We start from the raw sequence: 22,388 nt of genomic DNA on the forward strand, positions 1-22,388 counted from the left end.
TCCGTAAGCAAGTCAAAAGGATACTTTCGCCGTGAGAGAGTGTTGGAATATGTACTCCTTGGGGTAGTTTTATTCTTCGTATGTTATTAAGTGTAAGTGGGCTATGTGGGTTTTAGTCCCACATTGCCTAGTTTAGTCTCTTTGTATTTTCCCCTCTATTATAAATAGAGGGGCTTACCTATCAATGAATACTACAAGTTATTATTCTCTCGTTCTCTCTTTTCTCTCTTCTCTTCTCTCTCAAGTTACTGGTTACAGGTCTTAGGTTTTCTACATGGTATGAGAGCTAAGCAACCAGTAATTGATTCTCTCCAAGATTGCCGATTTGAGAGTTGTTCAAAATTTCTCCGATTTATGGAGAAACCCTAGTTCATAAAAGAAGGAGAACTAGGGTTTCGATGAAGATTTATCACAACAGCGTTTTGATGGTGCGCATCCCCTACTGCTGCTGCTCTTATATCTGGTGAGAGTGCTCCCGTTTGATGGTGTGCATCCCAGTTTAGGTTTCCACTCTCTTTGCTGGTTGCTGGCAACGATTTAAAACCCTCAGGAAAACCCAATCTGAATTTATGTTTTCTGTTTCTGATTTGCTGTTGTCGACTGCTAGTTGGGGCTATTGTTTGAAGTTGATTTTTCAGATCCTGATTTGTTATTTGTTGCTAGTTTGATGCTATTGGCTTACTGGTTGGTTTGTTGTTATCAACGTACTGGTGTGATTGGTTGCTGCTGGTTTGATTGAAGCTGTTCTTCCACCATCCTTCAACTGAATAATTATCTACCGCTGCTTCCCCTTTTGAAATGTAATCCTCTTTAGTTGTGAGAAACCAGTTGGAAATCATATCTGGTTCTGAGTCCTACCGCCAAATTGGAGTTGCAGGATTTTTGTTTAATCTTTGACCTTCTATTTGGAGTTGCGTGGATTTTGTTTCTATTGCAAACATTGCTGGTTTCGATGGGTTTCTTTGCCTCTGTTTGGCAATCTCTTGTTTATCTCGTATGTCGCTGGAGTTCAATCTCTTTCCTGAAGGTATTCAAGTTTTCGATCTCTTCCCAAAGTAACAGCTCTCATCGAAACTCCTATTGCTGAGTTCTCATGGCCGAAAGCAGACTTGGCTCTACCGCTCTCCTTGTTCCAGCAAACTATCGAAGGTTGAAGAAGACTATTATTCTTATTTGCTAAGAAGGACAGCTCTTGTTTATTTACTATATTACCCCTCCTTTCTCTTTTTATTCCCCTTAGCCTATATTTTACAGCCCTTTCTAGTTTGTCCCCTTACAATAATTTTAATTCCCATCATGTCCCATTGCCTCTTTATCTACCAAATGACCCCCTGCAAAATTCTGGTTATTTACGGAACTGCCATTACTTTTTCATACATTCCCCTATTTGACTACCCAATTGACCCTTGAAAATTCTGGTTTATTACCAGTTTGCCCTTTGGCTTGGATTGTATTTAAAAGTGGATTTCCACCAAATTACAGCCATGCCATCCTTTTTTCCAACACCGTTCCCTTTCAATAATTCTAATTCCCTTCATATCTCATACCTTTGGTATTTACCCATAACACCTTTGGAAAATTCTGGAAAGTTACGTTTTTGCCATTAAACCTTACATCATCTCCATTATTTGTCCACGTGTATTACTACACGTGAGGGGGAGATTATGTACAGTACACCTACAAACATTGTAGAAGCAGAACCTGCAGGAACACTTGATGCAAAACATAGAAGATCAGAGTTTTCATCATTGCCAACGGATATCTACTTTGTTATTGGGTTGAGTTTGCCGTAAGGGGGAGATTGAAGTATTGAAGAGTATTGAAAATATTTGGTTGTTGCCTATTTGAGGACTTTCAGTTGGGTTGATACAGTTTTTTTCTGCTGCCTGATTCAGTTTGTTTCCGTTGTTTGCTGCCCTAGTTATTTAACTTCAAGATTTTATGTCACTATGACAATCTGAGGTTTATCATTGGATAGCTATTGAAGATCGTTGAAAGCTGCCTTTTTTGGAAGCCATTCCAGTGATCCAGTCCCGGTTTGCTGATCATATCTGTCCAGGTTTTGAAGATCAATTATTTCAAGATCTTGTAGGTTTATTTGGGAGCTGCATTCATCTGTCAAGCTGGATTCTGCTACAACTTAGTTTCTTCCCATTTTGTTCAAATTGGGCATTAGTACCTTGTATGCGCCAACTTGAGGGAGAGTGTTAGCATTATTATGGAGTTTTTTTTTCTTTAGTTCAAGCTGGATCTTCTTTCTTTACTTATTTGTATAATCCAGGTTGAGGGGGAGTATTGGAATATGTACTCCAGAATACCGTGGGGGTATTCTGGTCTTTTTGGGGTAGTTTTATTCTTCTTATGTTATTAAGTGTAAGTGGGCTATGTGGGTTTTAGTCCCACATCGCCTAGTTTAGTCTCTTTGTATTTTCCCCGGCTTACCTATCAATGAATCCTACAAGTTATTATTCTCTCATTCTCTCTTTTCTCTCTTTTCCCTCTTCTCTTCTCTCTCAAGTTACTGGTTACAGGTCTAAGGTTTTCTACAGAGAGATATACCCTTCCTGGATAGAGCCACTTCGACCCCTAAGAAATAATTCAACTTTCCCAAATCCTTAGTTTGAAACCTCTGTTGTAGATGAGTTTTCAAACTATCAATGCCTGTAGAGTCATCACCAGTAATCACAAATTCACAATATCATCAACATATACAATCAGAAAGATCCTTCCAGCATTTGTCTGACGATAGAAAAGAGAATAGTCACTATTGCATCGTGACAGGCCAAACTCAAAAACCATTTATGTAAATCGGCCAAACCAAGCCCTCGGTGACTATTTCAATCCATACAAATATTTCTTCAATCTACAAACCAGCCCAGACTTCCCCTGAGCAACAAACCCCGGAGGTTGCTCCATATACACCTCCTCATGAAGATCTCCATGGAGGAAAGCTTTTTTGGCATCAAGCTGATGTATAGGCCATCGATGAAAGGCGGTAAGAGAGATCAAGACACCAACAGAAGAGAGTTTGGCAACCGGAGAAAAGGTATCCAAGTAATCAACACCATATACTTGGGCATAACCTATAGCCACCAATCGAGCTTTCAGGCGAGCAAGAGAGCCATCAGCATTATCCTTGACCACATAAACCCAACGACAACCAATAGCAGACTTCCCAGGTGGTAGTGGAACAAGATCCCAAGTGTAGTTATGCTCCAAAGCCTGTAATTCTTCTTCCATAGCGGTCCTCCAACCATTAATAGATAATGCCTCTGCAATGCGCCAATGCTCTTAGGAATAGGATGAGATGCAATAGTAGAAAACCAAGATTGAAAGCGAGAAGATAAGCTAGAATAAGAAACATGAAAAGAAATGGGGTGTTTAACACACTAACGGGTACCTTTCCGATGATCAATGGGCTGATCCAAATCAGAAAAGGGAGGATCAGGGGTGGGATCCACAGACGACAAAGACATGGCAGTAGGCGGAGCATCTATGGGGGCAGCAACTTCTTCTCTTGGACGAGGTTCATGGTGATAAACATGAATGATGGGAGGTCGAACACGAGGCTGCATAGGAGGCTGAATAGCACAAAGAGGAAGATCCTCATCTAAGGAAGGATCCTTAATAGGCTCATGCTCATAAGTGCGAGACTCAAAGAAAGAAACATCAGCAGTAGTAAAATACTTGCGAAGTGCAGGAGAATAACAGCGATACCCCTTCTGAACACAAGAATATCCCACAAAAATGCATTTAATAGCCTTAGAATCTAACTTTGACAAACCAGGAGTATGGTCCCGAATAAAGCAAACACACCCAAAGACCCGTGGGGGCAAGGGAAACAAAGAGTCAGAAGGGAAAAGCCAAGCATGAGGAATGCCCCCACCTAGGATAGAAGAGGGCATTCGATTGATAAGATAACAAACAATTAACACTGCATCAGCTCAGAAGGACTTGTCCACTTTCATTTCAAAGAGAAGGGACCGAGTTACTTCCATCAACTAACAGTTCTTCTGTTTCGCCACACCATTTTGTTGGGGTGTACCAGAACAGGAAGACTGATGAATGATCTCACGAGCAGTCATAAAATCAGAAAAAGGGGTAGAAAAATACTCACATGCACACCTTAATATAAGATCCAAATTGATTCTTAATTTCAGCAATATATGAAGAGAAAATAGAGAACAATTCAGAACGACTTTTCATTAAGTACAACCAAGTCACACGAGAGTAGTCATTAACAAAAGTAACAAAATATGTAAAACCCAACTTGGAAGACACACGACAAGGACCCCATACATCTGAGTGAACCAAAGAGAAGGGATGTAAGGCCCGTTTGTTGACACGAGGGGGATAACTCACACGGTGGAGTTTCCCAAACTGACATGACTCACAATCTAAAATTGAAAGGGAACGCAAACTAGGAAACAATTTTTGCAAACTCTGTAAGGACAGATTACCAAGCCGACAATGAAGTTGATGAGGGGAAGCTGTGCTGGAACAAGTAACTGAAGATGAGGTCTCAAGAAGATACAGTCCCCCAAATACCCTGCCTCTACCAATCGTCCTCTTCGTTCGCAAATCCTGAAAGACACAAAAATCAGGAAAAAAATGTTACAGAACAGTTGTAGGCATTAATAAGTTACTAACAGACAAGAGATTGAAAGGAAATTTAGGTAAATACAAGACAGAAGATAGGGACATGGAAGAGGTGGGCTACCAGTGCCTCAAACAGTCGCACAGGAACCATCAACTAAAGGAACACTCGAATGAGAAGGTTGTAAAGAGGAAAAGATACTTGAGATGCCGGACATATGATTCGATGCCCCAGAATCAATAATCCAGGGTCTAGAAGTGGAGAGACACATAGTGGCATTACCTTTCTGGATAAAAGTAGTAGTGGAAGAAATGCCTTGAGCAGCCTTGTTCTGGCTGTAGCGAGCATATTTCTCCTCTATCATAGTCAAAGTCACACGGTAGTCCTCAACCAATACAAGTGGGGCTGCAGGATCAGTACTGGCAGTGTTAGCAATCTTGGACTGTGGGGGTTTGCCATGGAGCTTCCAATGAATGTGGCCAAATTTGCCACAATGATGGCAAGTCCTTGGAAGACCAGATTTCTTAGACCTCTCAGATACGTCATGAGTACTAGCAGAAGGTGTAGCTGGGGGGGACTTGACAGGCTGACGACCCCCATCCCTTAGTACTTTAGCTCTTTTGTTTCCACACTTGATGAAGCATTGTAATAGAAATGAGTTTTTATGTGAGGCTTGTGTTTTGGCCAAACAGACTCGTTCCACTTATTCTTCATTAAATAAAAGAAGTGAGTCTCCTTTTGCTTTGGTTCATTCTGATGTGTGGGGCCCTGCCCGTTGTACTTCCATTTCTGGTCATAGATGGTTTGTCTTCTTTATTAATTGTTATACTCGTGCCACTTGGGTATTCATGATGAGCTATGAAAATGAGGTCTTCCGCTGTTTTCAGTTATTTCATCGTATGGTTCAGACCCAATTCAATGCCACCTTGCGCATTTTATGCAGTGATAATGGCAGAGAATACATGGAGGGTCAGTTCCAACTTTATTTGGCTGCCCATGGTATTGTCCATCAGACTAGTTGTGTTGACACACCTGCCCAGAATGGGGTTGCTGAAAGGAAAAATCGACATCTCCTTGAGGTGGTCCGGGCCATTATGTTTGCACGGCAAGTTCCTTCTCACTACTGGAGTGATGCCATTCTTACCGTTGCTTATCTCATCAACCGTGTGCCTACCCGTGTCCTTGATGGTCTTTCCCCCGTTGATCTCCTCTAGGGTTCCTCCTCCTTTGTGGTTCCCCCCAAAGTTTTTGGTTGTGTCTGCTATGTCCGCAATCATCATCCTCATGGGAAATTTGATCCACGAAGCATTCGGTGTATTTTTCTGGGCTATTCTGCGACCCAGAAAGGATACAAGTGTTATCATCCACCTACTCGACGTACTTTTGTCTGCATGGATATTGTCTTCCATGAGTCCTTGTCATATTATTCTCAGACACTTCTTCAGGGGGAGCAGGATCAAGGTTTTGAAGATGTGTCTGCTATTCTTCCTGTTCCTATTCAGGGGGAGCCCTTTGTAACTTCAGCTGCTACAGTGGCTCCTATTCAGGGGGAATGTAGACCAGTCAGTCAAATCACTGTTGATAAAGTATATACGCGGGAGCGCACAGGACAAGTTGAGACTACCACCACCACCATACCACCTCTATAATCGTCTACACTTGATCCAGTTTCAGACCCTGCCACATCATCTGGTAAGGATCCTTCCCTTGACTTACCTATCGCTGTTCGTAAAGGCATTAGGTCATGCACCCAACATCCCATCTCTAATGTTGTTTCCTATGATGCTTTATCTTCTTCTTATCGTGCATTTGTTTCTTCTCTTTCCTCTGTTTCTATTCCTCAGAAATGGCAGGAGGCGATTACAGATCCAAAGTGGAAAGCAGCCATGATGGAAGAAATGAAGGCCTTACTTAAAAATGAGACATGGGAGCTAGTTGTTCTTCCTTCGGATAAGAGACTAGTTGGGTGCAAATTGGTATTTATTGTTAAGCAGAAGCCAGATGGAACAGTGGATAGATATAAAGCCAGGCTTGTGGCCAAAGGCTTCACTCAGACTTATGGGATCGACTACCAGGAGACATTTGCCCCTATTGCAAAGTTGAACACTGTCCGGGACTTATTGTCTTGTGCTGTCAACCTTGGATGGGACCTACAATAGTTGGATGTCAAAAATGCATTCCTTCATGGGGAGTTGGAAGAGGAGGTTTATATGGAAGTTCCTTCGGGTTTTTCCTCTAACAAGACCCATGGGAAAGTCTGAAGGCTCAAAAGGGCACTATATGGGTTGAAGCAATCTCCACGGGCATGGTTTGGTAGGTTTCATAAAGCCATGGTCTCCGGTGGATACAAACAGAGTAATGCTGATCACACTCTGTTCATCAAGCGAAAGGGAGAAAAGGTCACTCTTCTTATAGTTTATGTTGATGACATAGTTGTGACTGGTAATGATGCAGAAGAAGTTTCTCACCTGAAGACTTTCTTGGGACGGGAATTTGACATAAAAGATCTAGAACAACTAAGATATTTTCTTGGGATTGAAGTTGCCCGTTCTCTAAAAGGCATCTTTCTCTCCCAAAGAAAGTATGTTCTAGATTTACTATCAGAGACTGGTTTGCTTGGTTGTCACCCTTGTGACACTCCCTTGGAAGCTACTACTCGTCTGCAAGAGAAGGATGGTGAACCTGTTGATAAGGGCAGATATCAACGATTGGTGGGAAAACTGATTTATCTCTCCCACACCAAACCAGATATTTCCATTGCTGTAAGTCTAGTAAGCCAGTTTATGCATGATCCTTATTTCACTCACATGGCTGCTATTCTTCGTATTCTCCATTACTTGAAGTCAGCTCCAGGAAAAGGGATCCTTTTGTCTCCTTATGACCATCTTCGCATTGAGGCTTACACAGATGCTGACTGGGGTGGTAACCCTAACAGGAAATCTACCTCCGGCTATTGTACTTTTGTTGGAGGAAATCTGGTCACATGGCGGAGTAAAAAACAAAATGTTGTGGCAAGATCTAGTGCTGAAGCTGAATTCCGTGCTATGGCCCAGGGCATATGTGAGTTATTATGGCTTCAGAGGTTACTCCTAGATATTCGTGGTTCTGTTCATCGTCCAATGATGTTGTACTGTGACAACAAAGCAGCAATTAGCATTGCCCACAATCCAGTGCAGCATGACCATACCAAACATATGGAGATTGATACTTTATCAAGGAGAAGTTAGAGAGTGGGCAGATTTATATCCCTTTTGTGAAGTCTGGAGATCAACTGGCTGATGTCTTCACCAAAGGGTTCAGTGGGAAGTTTTATCCTAGTCTAGTCAAGTTGGGCATGTGTGATATCTATGCCCCAACTTGAGGGGCAGTGTTGAAATGTGTTACCCGATATTGTAAGGGTATTTTTGGTATTTTTCTCCTTTTATTTCTCTATAGCTATCATGGTCGGCTATAGAGGGTTATTGATGTAATTTCAATGTTTTTTATGCAAGTTATAATTATAAGGGCTGAATAATCACATCGATTAATTCAAGCCATTCACTAAAATTCTGTTTTGTTAACAGAAGTGTTTGTCAATCTCAATATGCTTGGCCCTGTCATGCTAAACTTGGTTATGGGCTAGGCTGATTGCTGCCTTATGATCACAGTAGAGCCTCATAGGTTCCCCAGATGTTACCCCCAAGTCTCCAAGTAACACCTTCAGCCAAATAAGCTGACACACACCTTGTGCCATAGCTCAGTACTCTACTTCTGCACTGGATCTAGATACCCCGGTGAGCCTCATAGGTTCCCCAGATGTTACCCCCAAGTCTCCAAGTAACACCTTCAGCCAAATAAGCTCACACACACCTTGTGCCATAGCTCAATACTCTACTTCTGCACTGGATCTGGATACCCGGGTGAGAAGGCATTTGTTAGTTATATGTCTAGAATACCGTAGGGGTATTCTGGACCTTTCTTCTTTCTTAGTTGTGTTTATTATTTTGTTTTAGACCCACATTGATTTTGTAATCTTTTTTATTCATTCATTATGATTATAAATAGAAGTGCTTGGTGATCACATTGATTATCCAAGTCTTACCCTAATTCAGTCCTCTCTACATGGTATTAGAGCAGAATCCGAATTAGGGCCACCCATCATTAAATCTCGATCTCTCTTCTCTCTCCATCTCTCTCGGATTTCTCCTCTCCTTCCTCTCTCTTCTCTCTTGTTCTCTATTGTCACATAGGGCAGCACTGATGAGGTGATCATACGATCCAGTTGCTGCCCCCATTACCTCATGAATGATATTTAATTCTTCTCGATAAGAACCAGCCATTGCAGCCTGCGGAAATTGGAGCTTCAGTTTTTTTTTGGGATTGCTTCTACTACTCATACAAGGAATCAACTCCACTTTTGAAGACCACAACCTGCCGGCAGTATTCCCTATTGGTTCAAGTTCTTATCTCAGTTTTACAGCACTGTTTCAAAACCTCCTAGGATCGATCTTCATCAAATCAGGGTTTTTTCAAAAACCCTGACAATTGTCGATCTAGGGGATTGGGCTCTCTATTAGTTCTGATTTTTTTGCATGCTTCTTCTCCACTTATAAGGAGTCATTCGAATGCTATTTGGGCCTCCACAGTTCTGGTTTTTTGTGAAGACTCCTTGAGATCGATTTCACCATCATCAGGGTTTTTTTCAAAACCCTGACAACTATCGATCTTAGGGATTGCTGCTGATTATTGGATCTGTTTTTTTTTAGGGTTATTTCCTCCATTATAAGGGCTATATTGACTTTAGTTGGGGTTATAATTCTGCAGTTTGGTGCCTTCTTATTCCCTTCATCGATCTCAACAAATCAGGGTTTTTTTCAAAACCCTGACCAATATCGATATAGGGATCCTACCTTGCTGCTGTGTCTGATTTTTTAGGAGCTCATTCAGCCTAGTATTTGAAGACATTAGTGGACTTCTCTGCTGCCAGTATGGGTGACTCTACCAACTCTACGGCTACTTCTGTTCATGATGGTAATAACAAGACAGATTATCACAGCTTTCCACCTAACCCTATCAAACTGGATGACGCAAATTACCTTCTATGGTCCAGATCAGCCTTCATTGCCATTGCTGGTCGTGGCCTCACCGACCATATTGATGGCACTAGTGTTAAGCGCAGTGATAAAGGCCCTGCTCAGACTAAGTGGCTTGCCAATAATGGTGTTCTCATGTCCTACCTCATAGGCTCTATGACTTCAACTTTACAGCATAATTTTCTTCTTCTGGATACTGCCGACCAAATTTGGGCTGCTTGGCAATGATGCCCAGGTTTATGAAATTCGAAAGAAGGTCCTTCTCACTATTCAGGGAGACCTTTCTGTTTCGGACTACTATGCTACTCTCCGCAGCCTATGGCAACAGTTGGACCATTTCTCTGATTTTCACCCTTGTACAGTTGATGACATTGCTTCTTATAAGAAACATATGGACAAGATCAGGGTCTATGATTTTCTGGCTGGTTTAAATATGGAGTATGATCCCATTCGTGTTCAAGTGTTGGGCCTTCAACCTTTTCCCACACTTGAACACTCTTATGCATTGGTTTCTTCTGAGGAGAACCGCAGGGCCGCCATGTTACATCCTCCCATTACTGACAGATCTGCTCTCAAGGCTGCTGCCCCCATCATTCCTATACCTAGTGGCACTGCTTCTTTTGGTGATTCTCTTACGGGGACTGTCGTTTGTAAGCACTGTCACAAACCATATCACACCAAGGAGAAGTGCTGGAAACTTCATGGGAAACCAGCTGACTTTGAAGCAAAAAAAGCTGCCAAGACCAAGGCCCATCAGACCGAGACTGTTACTACAGCCCCTACTATTGACATTGGTCTATCCCAGGATGGTCTACAGGCACTCCTACGTATGCTGAGGTCTTCCGCTGCGCCTGCCTCTACTACATCAGCTACTGCCAATTCTTCCGCTCATTCAGGTTCACACTTTGCCCGGTCAGGTATTCCTTTTGGAGGTCATTGTGCTTCTGTAGCCTCCCATCCTTGGATCATAGATTCTGGGGCTACAGATCATATGACCGGTTCCTCTAGTTTGTTTCATAGATATTCTCCTACTTCTGGGAAGGACAAGGTCAAGGTAGCTGATGGTTCCCTTTCATCTATTTCTGGAAAGGGAATCATCAACTGCACTTCCTCTCTTCCATTAACTTCTATTTTGCACATTCCTAATTTTACTACTAACCTTCTTTCCATTAGTAGTATTACTCGTGATCTTAACTGCAAAGTTACTTTCTTTCCTTCTCATTGTGTGTTTCCAGGATCTGGCCTCTGGGAAGACGATTGGATTGGGTAAAGTGCACGGTGGGCTGTACCTGCTTGATGATGGTCGCTTCTCTCCACTACCATTACCTTCTCCACTACACCAGAACTCCATGGTCTCTTCTAAACTCTACCAGTGGCACTCTAGGTTAGGTCACCCCCCTTTAGGAATTTTAGCACTTTTATTTCCTAGTTTAGTCACCCTACATACTAAGGATGACTTTTTTTGTGAGGCGTGCGTTATGGCCAAACAGACACGTTCAAATTATCCTATTTCAAATAAAAGAAGTTCTTGTTTTCAGTTAGTGCATTCTGATGTTTAGGGTCCTAATCGTAAACCCTCTATTTCTAGCCATCGGTGGTTTGTATCTTTCATTGATTGTCATTCTAGGAACACATGGGTCTATCTCTTGCACACAAAAAATCAAGTTTTTTCATGCTTTCAACACTTTCATAAAATGGTCCAAACTCGGTTCCAGGCTACTCTCAAAATATTGAGAAGTGATAATGGAACAGAGTATAAAGAATCACAATTTCAAAAATATTTGGCTGACCATGGAATCGTTCATCAGACTAGTTGTGTTGATACCCCTGCCCAGAATGGTGTGGCAAAAAGGAAAAACCGCCACTTGTTAGAAATGGCCAGAGCATTAATGTTTGCGAGGAATGTCCCGTCTCAATATTGGGAGGATGCGGTTATCACGGCAGCCTATCTCATCAATAGGCTGCCATCTCGGGTACTTCACTCTCGTAGCCCCTCTGATGTTTTAATTGGTAATTCTTCCTTTATTATGCCTCCCAAGGTGTTTGGTTGTGTGTGTTATGCTCGAGATACTAAATCTCCCAGCAAACTTGAACCTCGGGGACTCCGTTGTATTTTCTTGGGTTATTCTCCAACCTAGAAAGGCTATAAATGTTACCATCCCCCTTCCCGCCGTACCATGGTTATCATAGATGTTGTTTTCCATGAGTCCCTTTCTTATTATTCTTCACCACCTCTTCAGGGGGAGAGTGCTGGTGAAGATGTAGCTTTCGAGATTCCTCTACCTGAGGAGCCTCTGGCTGCCCAACCCTCTTTACCACCCACGGCTACTGTCCAGCCTCTTTTGGATGCTTCCCATCCACCCTTGGATGCTGCCCATCCTACTTTGGAGACTTCCCAACAACCTTTGGTTGTTCCTCCCTCACCTAATGGGAATCCTTTACAGGGGGAGACCATAGACAATAGTGTTGTTAATATTCCTACTCAGGGGGAGCAAACTCCGGTCCAAAGAACTATTGGTGAATTTCATAAGAGAATTGACAACTCCAACATGATCACCTATACAAGGGGAAGATCCACAAGAGGGCAGTTGCATCCCACTATAGCACTAGTACCCATCCAATTGCCGGCTCCAGACACAGATCCTACATCTCCTGGTAATGCATCTCCTTCCGACCTACCTATTGCACTTCGCAAAGGTATTAGGACTTGCACTTTACATCCCATATCTCATTTTGTTTCGTATAACTCTCTTTCTCCCTCTTTTCGTGCATTTGTATCTTCTCTTTCCTCTGTTTCGGTTCCTAGAAATTGGCAGGAAGCATCTACAGATGGAAAGTGTATGACAACAATGTTGGAAGAAATGAGAGCACTACACAAAAATAATACGTGGGATCTTGTGGCTCTTCCTCCAGGAAAAAAACCAGTGGGCTGTAGATGGGTCTTCGTAGTTAAACAGAAGGCTGATGGTTCGGTGGACAGGTATAAGGCACGTTTGGTTGCAAAGGGGTTCACTTAGACTTATGGAGTTGACTATCAGGAGACCTTTGCACCAGTGGCAAAGCTCAACACCGTTAGGGTGTTATTATCTTGTGTTGCAAATCTTGGGTGGGATCTTCAGCAGTTAGATGTCAAAAATGCCTTTCTCCATGGGGAGCTTGAGGAGGAGGTATATATGGACATTCCACCTGGTTTCTCTGATGACAGGACTAAGGGCAAGGTTTGTAAATTAAAGCGTGCCCTTTATGGCTTGAAGCAGTCACCCAGGGCCTGGTTTGGCAGATTTCATACGGCTATGATTTCAGCAGGTTACAAGCAGAGCAATGCTGATCACACTTTGTTTATCAGACGACTTGGTGACAAGGTTACTCTTCTCATAGTCTATGTGGATGATATTGTGATCACTGGTAATGATGATGCTGCAATCAGGGATTTGAAAATTCTTCTTGGCCGTGAGTTTGAGGTCAAAGATCTTGGTCCCCTAAAATATTTTCTAGGGATAGAAGTTGCTCGATCTTCAAAGGGCATCTTTCTTTCTCAAAGAAAATATGTCCTTGATCTATTGTCTGAGACATGGCTACTTGGTTGTCATCCTTCAGATACTCCTATGGAAGCTACTACAAAACTTAGGGAGAAAGAGGGTGAGCCGGTTGACAAGGGTGCCTATCAGCGGTTAGTAGGCAAACTAATCTACCTTTCCCACATACACCCTAACATTGCAGTTGTTGTGAGTTTGGTGAGTCAGTTCATGCATGATCCATATTCCTCTCATATGGATGCGGACCGTTGTATTTTGAGGTATTTAAAGTCTGCTCCAGGAAAGGGAATTCTTCTATTTGCCAAGTGTCACTTGAAGGTTGAAGCCTATACTGATGCCAATTGGGCTGGTTCTCCTGACAGGAAATCTATCTCTGGCTACTGTTCCTTTGTGGGTGAAAACCTTGTCACATGGCGGAGCAAAAAGCAGAATGTTGTGGCGAGGTCTAGTGCTGAAGTCGAGTTCCACGCAATGGCACAAGGAATTTGTGAACTTCTGTGGCTTAGAGGATTATTGCAGGTATTGGTGTTGCTGTCCATCTTCCAATGATGCTTTATTGTGACAATAAAGCAGCCATTAGCATTGCTCATAACCTTGTCCAGCATGATCGTACTAAACATGTGGAGGTTAACCGATATTTCATCAAGGAGAAGCTTGAAGCTGGCCTCGTTTGTGTTCCCTTTGTGAAGTCTACTGATCAGCTAGCTGATGTGTTCACTAAGGGATTGAGTAGCAAGCTGTTTCATCCTATCTTAGTCAAGTTGGGCATGCATGATATATATGCTCCAACTTGAGGGGGAGTATTAGTTATATGTCCAGAATACTGTAGGGGTATTCTGGACCTTTCTTCTTTCTTAGTTGTGTTTATTATTTCGTTTTAGTCCCACATTGATTTTGTAATCTTTTTTATTCATTCATTATGATTATAAGTAGAAGTGCTTGGTGATCACATTGATTATCCAAGTCTTACCCTAATTCAGTCCTCTCTACAGCATTCCTGGGACCAAGTGAGATAGTTGGTTCCATTCAACTTAGTAGGTCCTATCTGAAGAGTTACCCTCAACTCCCCCCCTGTAGAGGTAACTCTACTTTCCGCCATTTGTAAAAAGGTAAATATAAGCAAAAAATAATAAGTGGGACTAATCCTGAGATAGAATCACTCATTGAAGGAGATACATAGGCTGAAGGCAACAACGAATAAAATAAAAACCAATAGTGGAGTGATGATATCTGGTAGTAAACAAGTAGTATGGCAAGAGGCCTATAATGGCTAGGCGGTGGTTGACAGGGGGCTTATTGTCACACCCCTGTGCCAACCGGAGATAAAGTAATACAATATCTTGGGTATGACTAGGACGACACGTGTCATCCTACAAAATCACCACCAGGATCTCGATTCAATGGCTCGAATCACAGTCATCTCAATACAAAATCACATGTACATCAGAGTGTAGAAAGAAATATATTTACAATAAAAGCAAATGTAGAAATCACGAGTGCAGAAGCGTTTACAATAATAAAAAGGTGCTCAAAAGTCTAAGTGATAAGTGATTCTATGTATATTACATTTTATCTCAAAAGATCAATTAAAAACTAAGACAACAATAAACAAGGTTACAGTAGTTTATACAATGCAAATGATGAAAACCAAAAGAAACAAAAGATTATATTCTTAATCTAAGTGCCCCATTAGCACAGCCATCACCTGGACACTCAGCACCAAGGTTCCACGTCACTGATTGTAGGTCAGTGACATCGAACAAAATATATCCAAAGAAGGAGCATCATCAAAACATCACCTGCACAAATCTAAAAAGGTTGCACAACGAGGGGTAAGCTCCATTGAGCTCAGTGAGGGGATGGGGATGTACACACAACAAATACACATAGTCCATGATGCATGAATGTTATTAATATATTTCCACCTATCACACAATCTAAGTCACTAGGTACTTGCTACTACAGTAACTCAGGATACATTGTCGGGTCACTTACGGTCATCGCTGTGATGTATCCTCAATTGCTGCCTTGGAGCCCGCGCCGGACATACCCACGTACGATACTACTCTGTGGTAAACCCCGATAACTAATGAACATCCCTGACCTGGCCTCGTCCGCTCCTCAAGCACACAGGGGGCCTTGGTTACCCAATACCTAAACCCCTGTTGGTAAGGGTCGTAGCAAGGGGAACATAATCCTAACCGAAATACTATATAAAACTATCATGTCGAGAGGTATTTCGGATACATCAACGTCCCATACCATCTAGTACTCGGGTACCAGCACGACACGGCACATGACAGGCTAGTTGTATTCTGGGTGCATCAACATCTCATACCATCTATCACCCGAGCATCAGCACGACACGGCGCATGACAAACTAATTATAAACATTATGAAAGGATTAATAAACCACATCCGCAACGCATAAGCATCAACCAACATCCACATAATCACAATCATAGTTATATAATGCAAGGATGCAACATGTATGATTGAAGATATACATCCATGCTAAATACAAGACAATCCCAAATAACAAACAAACCCAAACCCACTCACCGAATGTTTGTTTAAAGAGATTTGTATTCGTGGTTCAACTCCCGTTTAGATCACTTTCCTGTACATGTAATGATGCCTAGGGAATTGTAAAAGAGTATTAGAAGTAGTAAGGGAGGTTCCATTGAAGGCCTCAAAACCTTGCATCCGCTCTTGCATCCGATCAAGCCTGCCAGCCCTGATAGCCTCTGATTCAAGGGTGGTTTCAAGCAAGATGTTACACCCGCCCTTGTGTCCGATCGAGGTAAAACCCGAGTTTGAAAGGGTTTCTCTTCCCCAATCCATTCCACTTGGATTTTCAAGCCTCAAGGGCTAGGGGAGGACATTCTAGGGTCCATTTAAAGTCTTAGTAACATATATTATACCATTGGTTGAGGGATTTATAGGAATCACCCTTCAAGAATCGAATCTAGGGTTTTTGGGTAATGAAACCCTAGGTCAGCAACAAGGGTTGCAAGGCAAGGTCTTAGGGTTGTATTTAGAGGGCAAAGCCTCATTAATGAGGTTCAACACTAAACAAAGATCATACCTTGGGTTCCAAGTGGAACCCTAGGTCAAAACCCAACCCATTAATGCCCCAAACCCAAACTCAAAGAAAAGGGAGGGGAGAGGTCCATGTGTTCACCTAGGTGAAGGGAGGGGAAGCTCTAAGGGCATTATTAACCTAATTAACAAGTTTAGAAGTCATTAAAGATTGTGGATAACCTCCCGTTATAACCCCTCAAGGAGCTACCTAAGCATCCTCACAGTAAGCGAGGTCACGGAAGTAAACTTGGTTCTAACATTGCTGTTAAAACACATCAGCAGGGTTTGGACCCACTTTCGAGGGCCTTCCTCTCTGATTGGGTCTAAGGTTCCTTCATAAGAAATGCAGCCCTTTAAGTCTAGTTTACAACGCAACTTGAATCACGTCAATACGATATGTATACACAAAGTTATGGCCAAAAGAGTGAGCAGGGATCCAGAGCTTGGCAATTCCGGGCAGGACCAGATGCAAAGGCGGTTTCACGCAAGATTTGCATCCGCACGTGCATCCGGCTGCACCCTGAACATGATTTTCTTCCCCAAAACTCAACCAAAATGATCCCTACGGCCATTAATGGTTCCAAGGGCTTGGGGGAAGTGTTCTAGGGCCACTTAGGGTCAAGGAAACCTTTCTAAATCGTGGGTTAGAGGGGATTAAAGGTTGATTCAATAGTGAATCAAAACTAGGGTTCTTGAAGTAATTGAAACCCTAGGCTCTATAATGAGGTTCAATGGGGTCAAAGAGCATGGAGGGGGATGGAACTAACACCATAAGGTAATCTACGTCACAAGCCACGAGTAACCTTGGGTCCCAAGTGGAACCCTAGGTCCAACCCCAACCATGTGCATCCAAGACCCAAAGTTCAAGAGAGAAAAGAGTAGAGGGCTTAAGGATTTGCCGAAGCCATGAGGGAGGAGCTCCACAGCTGCTTCCAAGTGATCCATCCTCAGCCGAGTCCACCCTCTTCATCCTCCTGTTTCATCTCCTTCTCCTTCCTTCTTCCTTTCCTTCCCTTCTCTTGTTCGGACCATACTAGGGGAGGGGAAGAGTGTGAGTGAGAGAGTACAACAGTTTCCCCTTTCTCCCTTTCTCCTTCTCTTCTTCTTCTTCTTCCTTCTTTCCCTCCTTCCACGATTTTGCTTGAAGGAGAAATGAAATGAGTTTTTAGAACTCAAGTCCCTTTTATAACGTGGAATGGGCCTTAGGGCCTGCTTGGGTGCCCCTCTTTAAGTTCAAAACCCATTAAAGGCTTAGTTGAGCAATGTGGGGCCCACAAACTTGACCCCACATGATATGGAAGGATGGGGATGGGGTCCACCATGCCCGGGAACACCAATGCAATGCCCAAGACACGAGGCAAGTGGGCCCCACATGAAAACCATCTCAAAGAGGTTCAACAGCACTGGCGGATGCAAGGCCGAGTGCAACAACAATCTTGCATCCGCCCTTTCATCCGACTATGGAGAAATGGCTTTTCATTCCTCATTTGGCTCCGGGTGGCTCGCACTTCAAGGTCTTATAGGGGAGTGAGAACAAGTAATAATTAGGGTTAGTAATTTACCCTTCGTGTGATCCCCTCGCTCATCATGGCGTGTCCTTTGGGATTCCGAAGAGCTTTTTCACTTCGACACTGACTTCACTAAGGCATGAAATGTCAATGTGGCATGACACTGGATGTTCCTTCCGGTACTCCTCGGCCCTCACTCTTAGGGCCTGTACTAGGAGGGTAGTTCGTGAAATCATCGTTGATGAATTTTCCCTACCTTAGCTCCATCTACATGGCACAAGGATAATATTATAATAATAGGATCTTGGGTGTGGGTATGACATTTATAGATGCTGGCAAGAGGCGGTGATAACCAAAGGACCCTATCTGAAGGTAGAAGGGGTGTAGGAGCCTAACCGATGGCCTGCAAGGAGGCAGAAGCCTTGGCGAGAAGGCAGGGGGCCTCGATGAGGCCTAGCGGCGATCAGAAAGGAGGTAGGGGCCTAGTGGAGCCTAGGGGTGATCGGGAAAGAGAGCAAGGGCCCTGGAAGAGGCCTCAGTAGGGCCCAGAAGCGATCGGGAAGAGAGCAGGGGCGCCTGGCATTGATCGCGAGGAGGCCAGAGACCTAGATGGGCTGGACGGTGTCCTGGTGGTGATCAAGTGGAGGCCCTAGAGCCTTGTTGGTGCATGATGGACCCTAGCGGTGAATGGAGAGGAGGCAGGAGCCCTGGTGGCCAATGGGATGTTGTGAGGGCGCAGGGCCATTGTCATCTAGTCTATCCTTAACACTTTCCATTGAAAAGGGCTTAAAATCATTTGAATCTTACAAATTAGACCAGTCTCAAGTTATGGTTGGGGCTAGAGTGAAGTCAGTATGGGCCAGGAGTGCAAGTTGTGCCAAAATTGGGCTCAACTTTAAACCAAAATGAGCCAGTCTGGGGCCCATCAGCTTCAGTTTGGTTCAAAATTTATCATTTCTCCAACCCAAGTGTGGTCCTCTTGCACCACTAGAATGGGCATAGTATATGACCCATTCTTGATCCTGAACCAAGACAGGAATACCTGAAGGAAGTAATGCATGGAGTGCTCCCTTTAACTCTCAATCGAAAGGGAAGTTGAAATTATCTTTTGCACTGTTTGTTCTCTTTTTGTCTATAGAATAAATATGTGCTAATTTTACAAGTTCAGTTAGACTTTAGGAGGGAGTGAGATAGAATTGCATGGGTGATAAATATGAAATCGGTTTATATTTTCCAGCATGGTAGTTGGGTTCAAAGGGTCTGTACCTCAACCTGACATGCCCATGAAATGGTAGGATCCCATACATACCCCCTCAGCCCTCTCTCTGGACCCAACCAAATTACAAATAAAAGGAGGAATCATTTTCAACTTTGCAGCAATCCAAAAAAAAAAAAAAAAAGATGTGGGCAAATGATTGATGAAGACTTGTAATATGAGGTGTGGAATGAAATAGATATGCTGTGCATGCTATAATATTCATTGTCTTTGGCATCGATATTTATTTTTCATCCATATCAAAGAAGTATATGATCACATACCTCAGGAATCTATGGCAACTAGTGGTAACACCAGTTATGGCTCATTTCTGTCTGACTCCTTGTCTGACAGATATATTGTTCCAATTCTACAATTGACGTTATGTTGGATTTTGATGTACTACTTTTAGCTCAGTATTTTTTTCTTCTATGAAGATATTACAAATGCCCGTTGACATCTTTACAATCAATCTGTGGGTTTTGATGTGCTATTTTTAGCTCAAGAATTCTTTTTTCTATAAAAAATATTACTAAAATCCCTTGATATTCTGACTGATCAATCTGGCTTGGCACCCACCTCTAGAGACATCTGCTTTTTTGGTATCCTGTGTTTATCTATTACAAAATTTTTAAAACCCCACTGATTTAGATGGAGAGTGATAGATAACACCCCTTTTTAGTCATTAAGCTTTTCTTGAGAAATTTAACCTTTCCGTCATTTTACTTGTGCATCGGCAGGGATTTTAGGAAATATGCAAAATCTATATGAAACTGTTAAGAAGGCACAGATGGTTGTTCAAGTTGAAGCAGTGTGTGTACAGAAAGAACTTGCTGCGTGTGTATTGTTTCCAAACCTCTTTTTCATCGTAATGCTTTTGTTGTTGGTTTTGAAATTCTTATTTTGGTTTTTTCTGGCTTCTTTCTTTTTGCAGAGCTGAGTTTGATGGTTACTGTGAAGGTGAACTAATAAAGGTATTCAATATTATATCATGACTTTAAAATTGGTTCAAACAAATCTGACTTAATTAGCCCATGATTCAAAGCCAGTTGAGAAGTTGAGAGTTGGGCTTGATCTTATTTTGGCCTATATTATCTCAGATTTGCAAAAAAAATTCTTTTTACTATCTTCTTTCATCTTCGTTTTTCTTGTTTTAAGCAAAAGCTTTTTTTTTTTTTTTTTTTCTCTAATACATTAGTCGTATTGGGAGGATGTAGTATCCAAGAAAGGAGAAGAATTATTATCTAGATTTTCATTAGGTTTTATTTGCTTCTGAATTCCAAACTGTTCATTTATGCTGAACAAACTTAATGCCCATTTGGATTTTTTTTTGGTGGGGGGGGGGGGAGGAGACTTGACAGGTGTGGAGCTACAGTATAGGAAAGCCTGACAACTGTCTTTGCTTTTTTAAAGGTTGACTTGTTAGATACCTTGGGTGGTAAAAAACACATTCACCAAAAGAAGTCCTGTCTCCTCTATGTTTCCCCACCTCAAAAGTCCCCTCAAAATCGATCTAATTTGATGGAAAGTTGAGGAAAAGTTGGGTAACAGTCAAAAAAGCCCAACCTTCAATCTCTCTCTCTACCCTTCACCAGGTCTGAATCCTGGTTCCTCTGCAACTGTCTTGCCAATGGAGATGAATAGGGGAACGAATGAGATGTTGATGGCAGTCACCTGAGCATCAAGATCCCCCTCCAATCTTCAATACCCCCTCTGATCTGCAACTCTCCCTCCTCCCTTCAATCTTCAACTCTCTCCCATCACCCCAGATTTGCAATACTCTCTTTCCCCATCCAATCTGCAGTGCTCTGTCTACACTGATGTGCAACTCTCTCCTATCCGATCCTGGTGTTCTCTGAGAACCCAGTGATCAATTTCTCTTGAAACCACCTGTGTTTGGTTTTTCTCAAACGATCCTGGTGGTCTCTGAATTTTAAATCTTGGGTCTGCTGTAAAATTCGGCATTAATGGCCGTCGTCTCTGGTGTTGAGAACCTTCCGAAGGCTTGACACTAATGGGAAGGCACATCAAAGACGTCTGTATCATGTATACATTAGGGCATGGTTTGTAGATTTTAAAAGAGTGGAAGGGTATATTTATAACATTGAACATAATATTGGGGGTATTTTTGTCTAGTATGGCTTTGAATAGAGCTGATTGGAGAAAAAGGATCCATGTAGCTGACTCCATTTAGTTGGAATAAGGCTGAGTTGAGTTGAGTTTTGTCTAGGTACAAATTAACACAATTTCTGGGAAATTGACCAACTAAACAGGCCACCCCATGAAAAAAATGCAACTTTTCTTCATTTAACTATCGCTTCCACTACACTTCATGAAATGTGGGGACCACCATCCCTAGCAACTAATTGTAGCCTTAATGCTTCAGATTGAAGCATTTTATGGTGGTATAGTATTTGAATGTTAAAGAAAAGTACTTCTAGTAACATTAACATGTGACATATTCTGTTTTTTTTTCTGTTATATTTTTCTTTAAGGGCTATTTTATTTATAGCTGAAGTTCTCTGTAGGTCATGCTTACTGGAAACCAGCAACCTCTACGCACTGAGATCACTGAGGCTGCAATGGAGTTAGGACCAGAAGTAAGTGAATATTGTTATGTTAGGCTGGTTATTAATTTCTCTCTCAACATTTACAGAAGTAATAGTTGTTCTGCCTTTGCTGAGGTTTCTTCTTATGTGCATTTGTTTTTGGTTATTAGCAATTCCAAATTTTTTCTCTGTGACCATTGGATTATCGTAACTCTATAAGCAGTTAGACTCTCCAGAAATCCATGGTGCAATCCACTTTGAAAAAATACCATAACCAACCCTTTCATGTATGAAGTGATGACAAGTGTACTTCGAAAGTAAACGAGTGTTTAACACACTTGGTAGCCTGTGGTGCGAAAAATCCCATTGCTACCAGTAGGTCTTGGGTTCAAGCCCACTGGTTCACACCTTCCCTCCCCCTTAGATTAGAATAGAGTAGGACCTGCCAAAAAAAAGTGTACTTTGAAAGGTAGGGTGACACAAAAAGATTGAAAAAGATTCAAAGTAGTACTGTCTTTTCACATCTTCACCCGTGTGTTCTTTTTAGAGTTGGAAGGATGAAATTTTCAGCGTCAGGCATGTGCAACTGTACAACTTAATACACTTGCTGCTTGATCGTGTCCATGGTTTAGATTTTGGGTGAGGAAATGTTCATTGGGGCTTAAATATGGTTTGATACTATGGATTCTTCTTCATTCCTTTTGTTCACACATGGAGAGACTAATGGAATAGCTCTAGATAACATAGATTCGGCTTAGAGCCATTTCTTTAATTTTGATGTTAGGAC

General features: G+C 42.2%; 1 protein-coding gene across 1 annotated transcript in view; it reads left to right on the plus strand.

Moving 5' to 3' along the window:
• LOC122646713 (nucleoid-associated protein At4g30620, chloroplastic-like) overlaps positions 1-22,388 on the plus strand; it is a 32,280-nt gene that overhangs the window by 8,557 nt on the left and 1,335 nt on the right. Inside the window, exons 3-5 of the mRNA XM_043840312.1 lie at positions 19,788-19,889; positions 19,987-20,026; positions 21,581-21,652. Coding sequence (XP_043696247.1) covers positions 19,788-19,889; positions 19,987-20,026; positions 21,581-21,652 — 214 coding nt within the window. The remainder of the gene's footprint in view (positions 1-19,787; positions 19,890-19,986; positions 20,027-21,580; positions 21,653-22,388) is intronic.

The sequence above is a fragment of the Telopea speciosissima genome, chromosome 11 (assembly GCF_018873765.1).
Source record: "Telopea speciosissima isolate NSW1024214 ecotype Mountain lineage chromosome 11, Tspe_v1, whole genome shotgun sequence".
In the NCBI taxonomy this organism is placed as follows: Eukaryota; Viridiplantae; Streptophyta; class Magnoliopsida; order Proteales; family Proteaceae; genus Telopea; species Telopea speciosissima.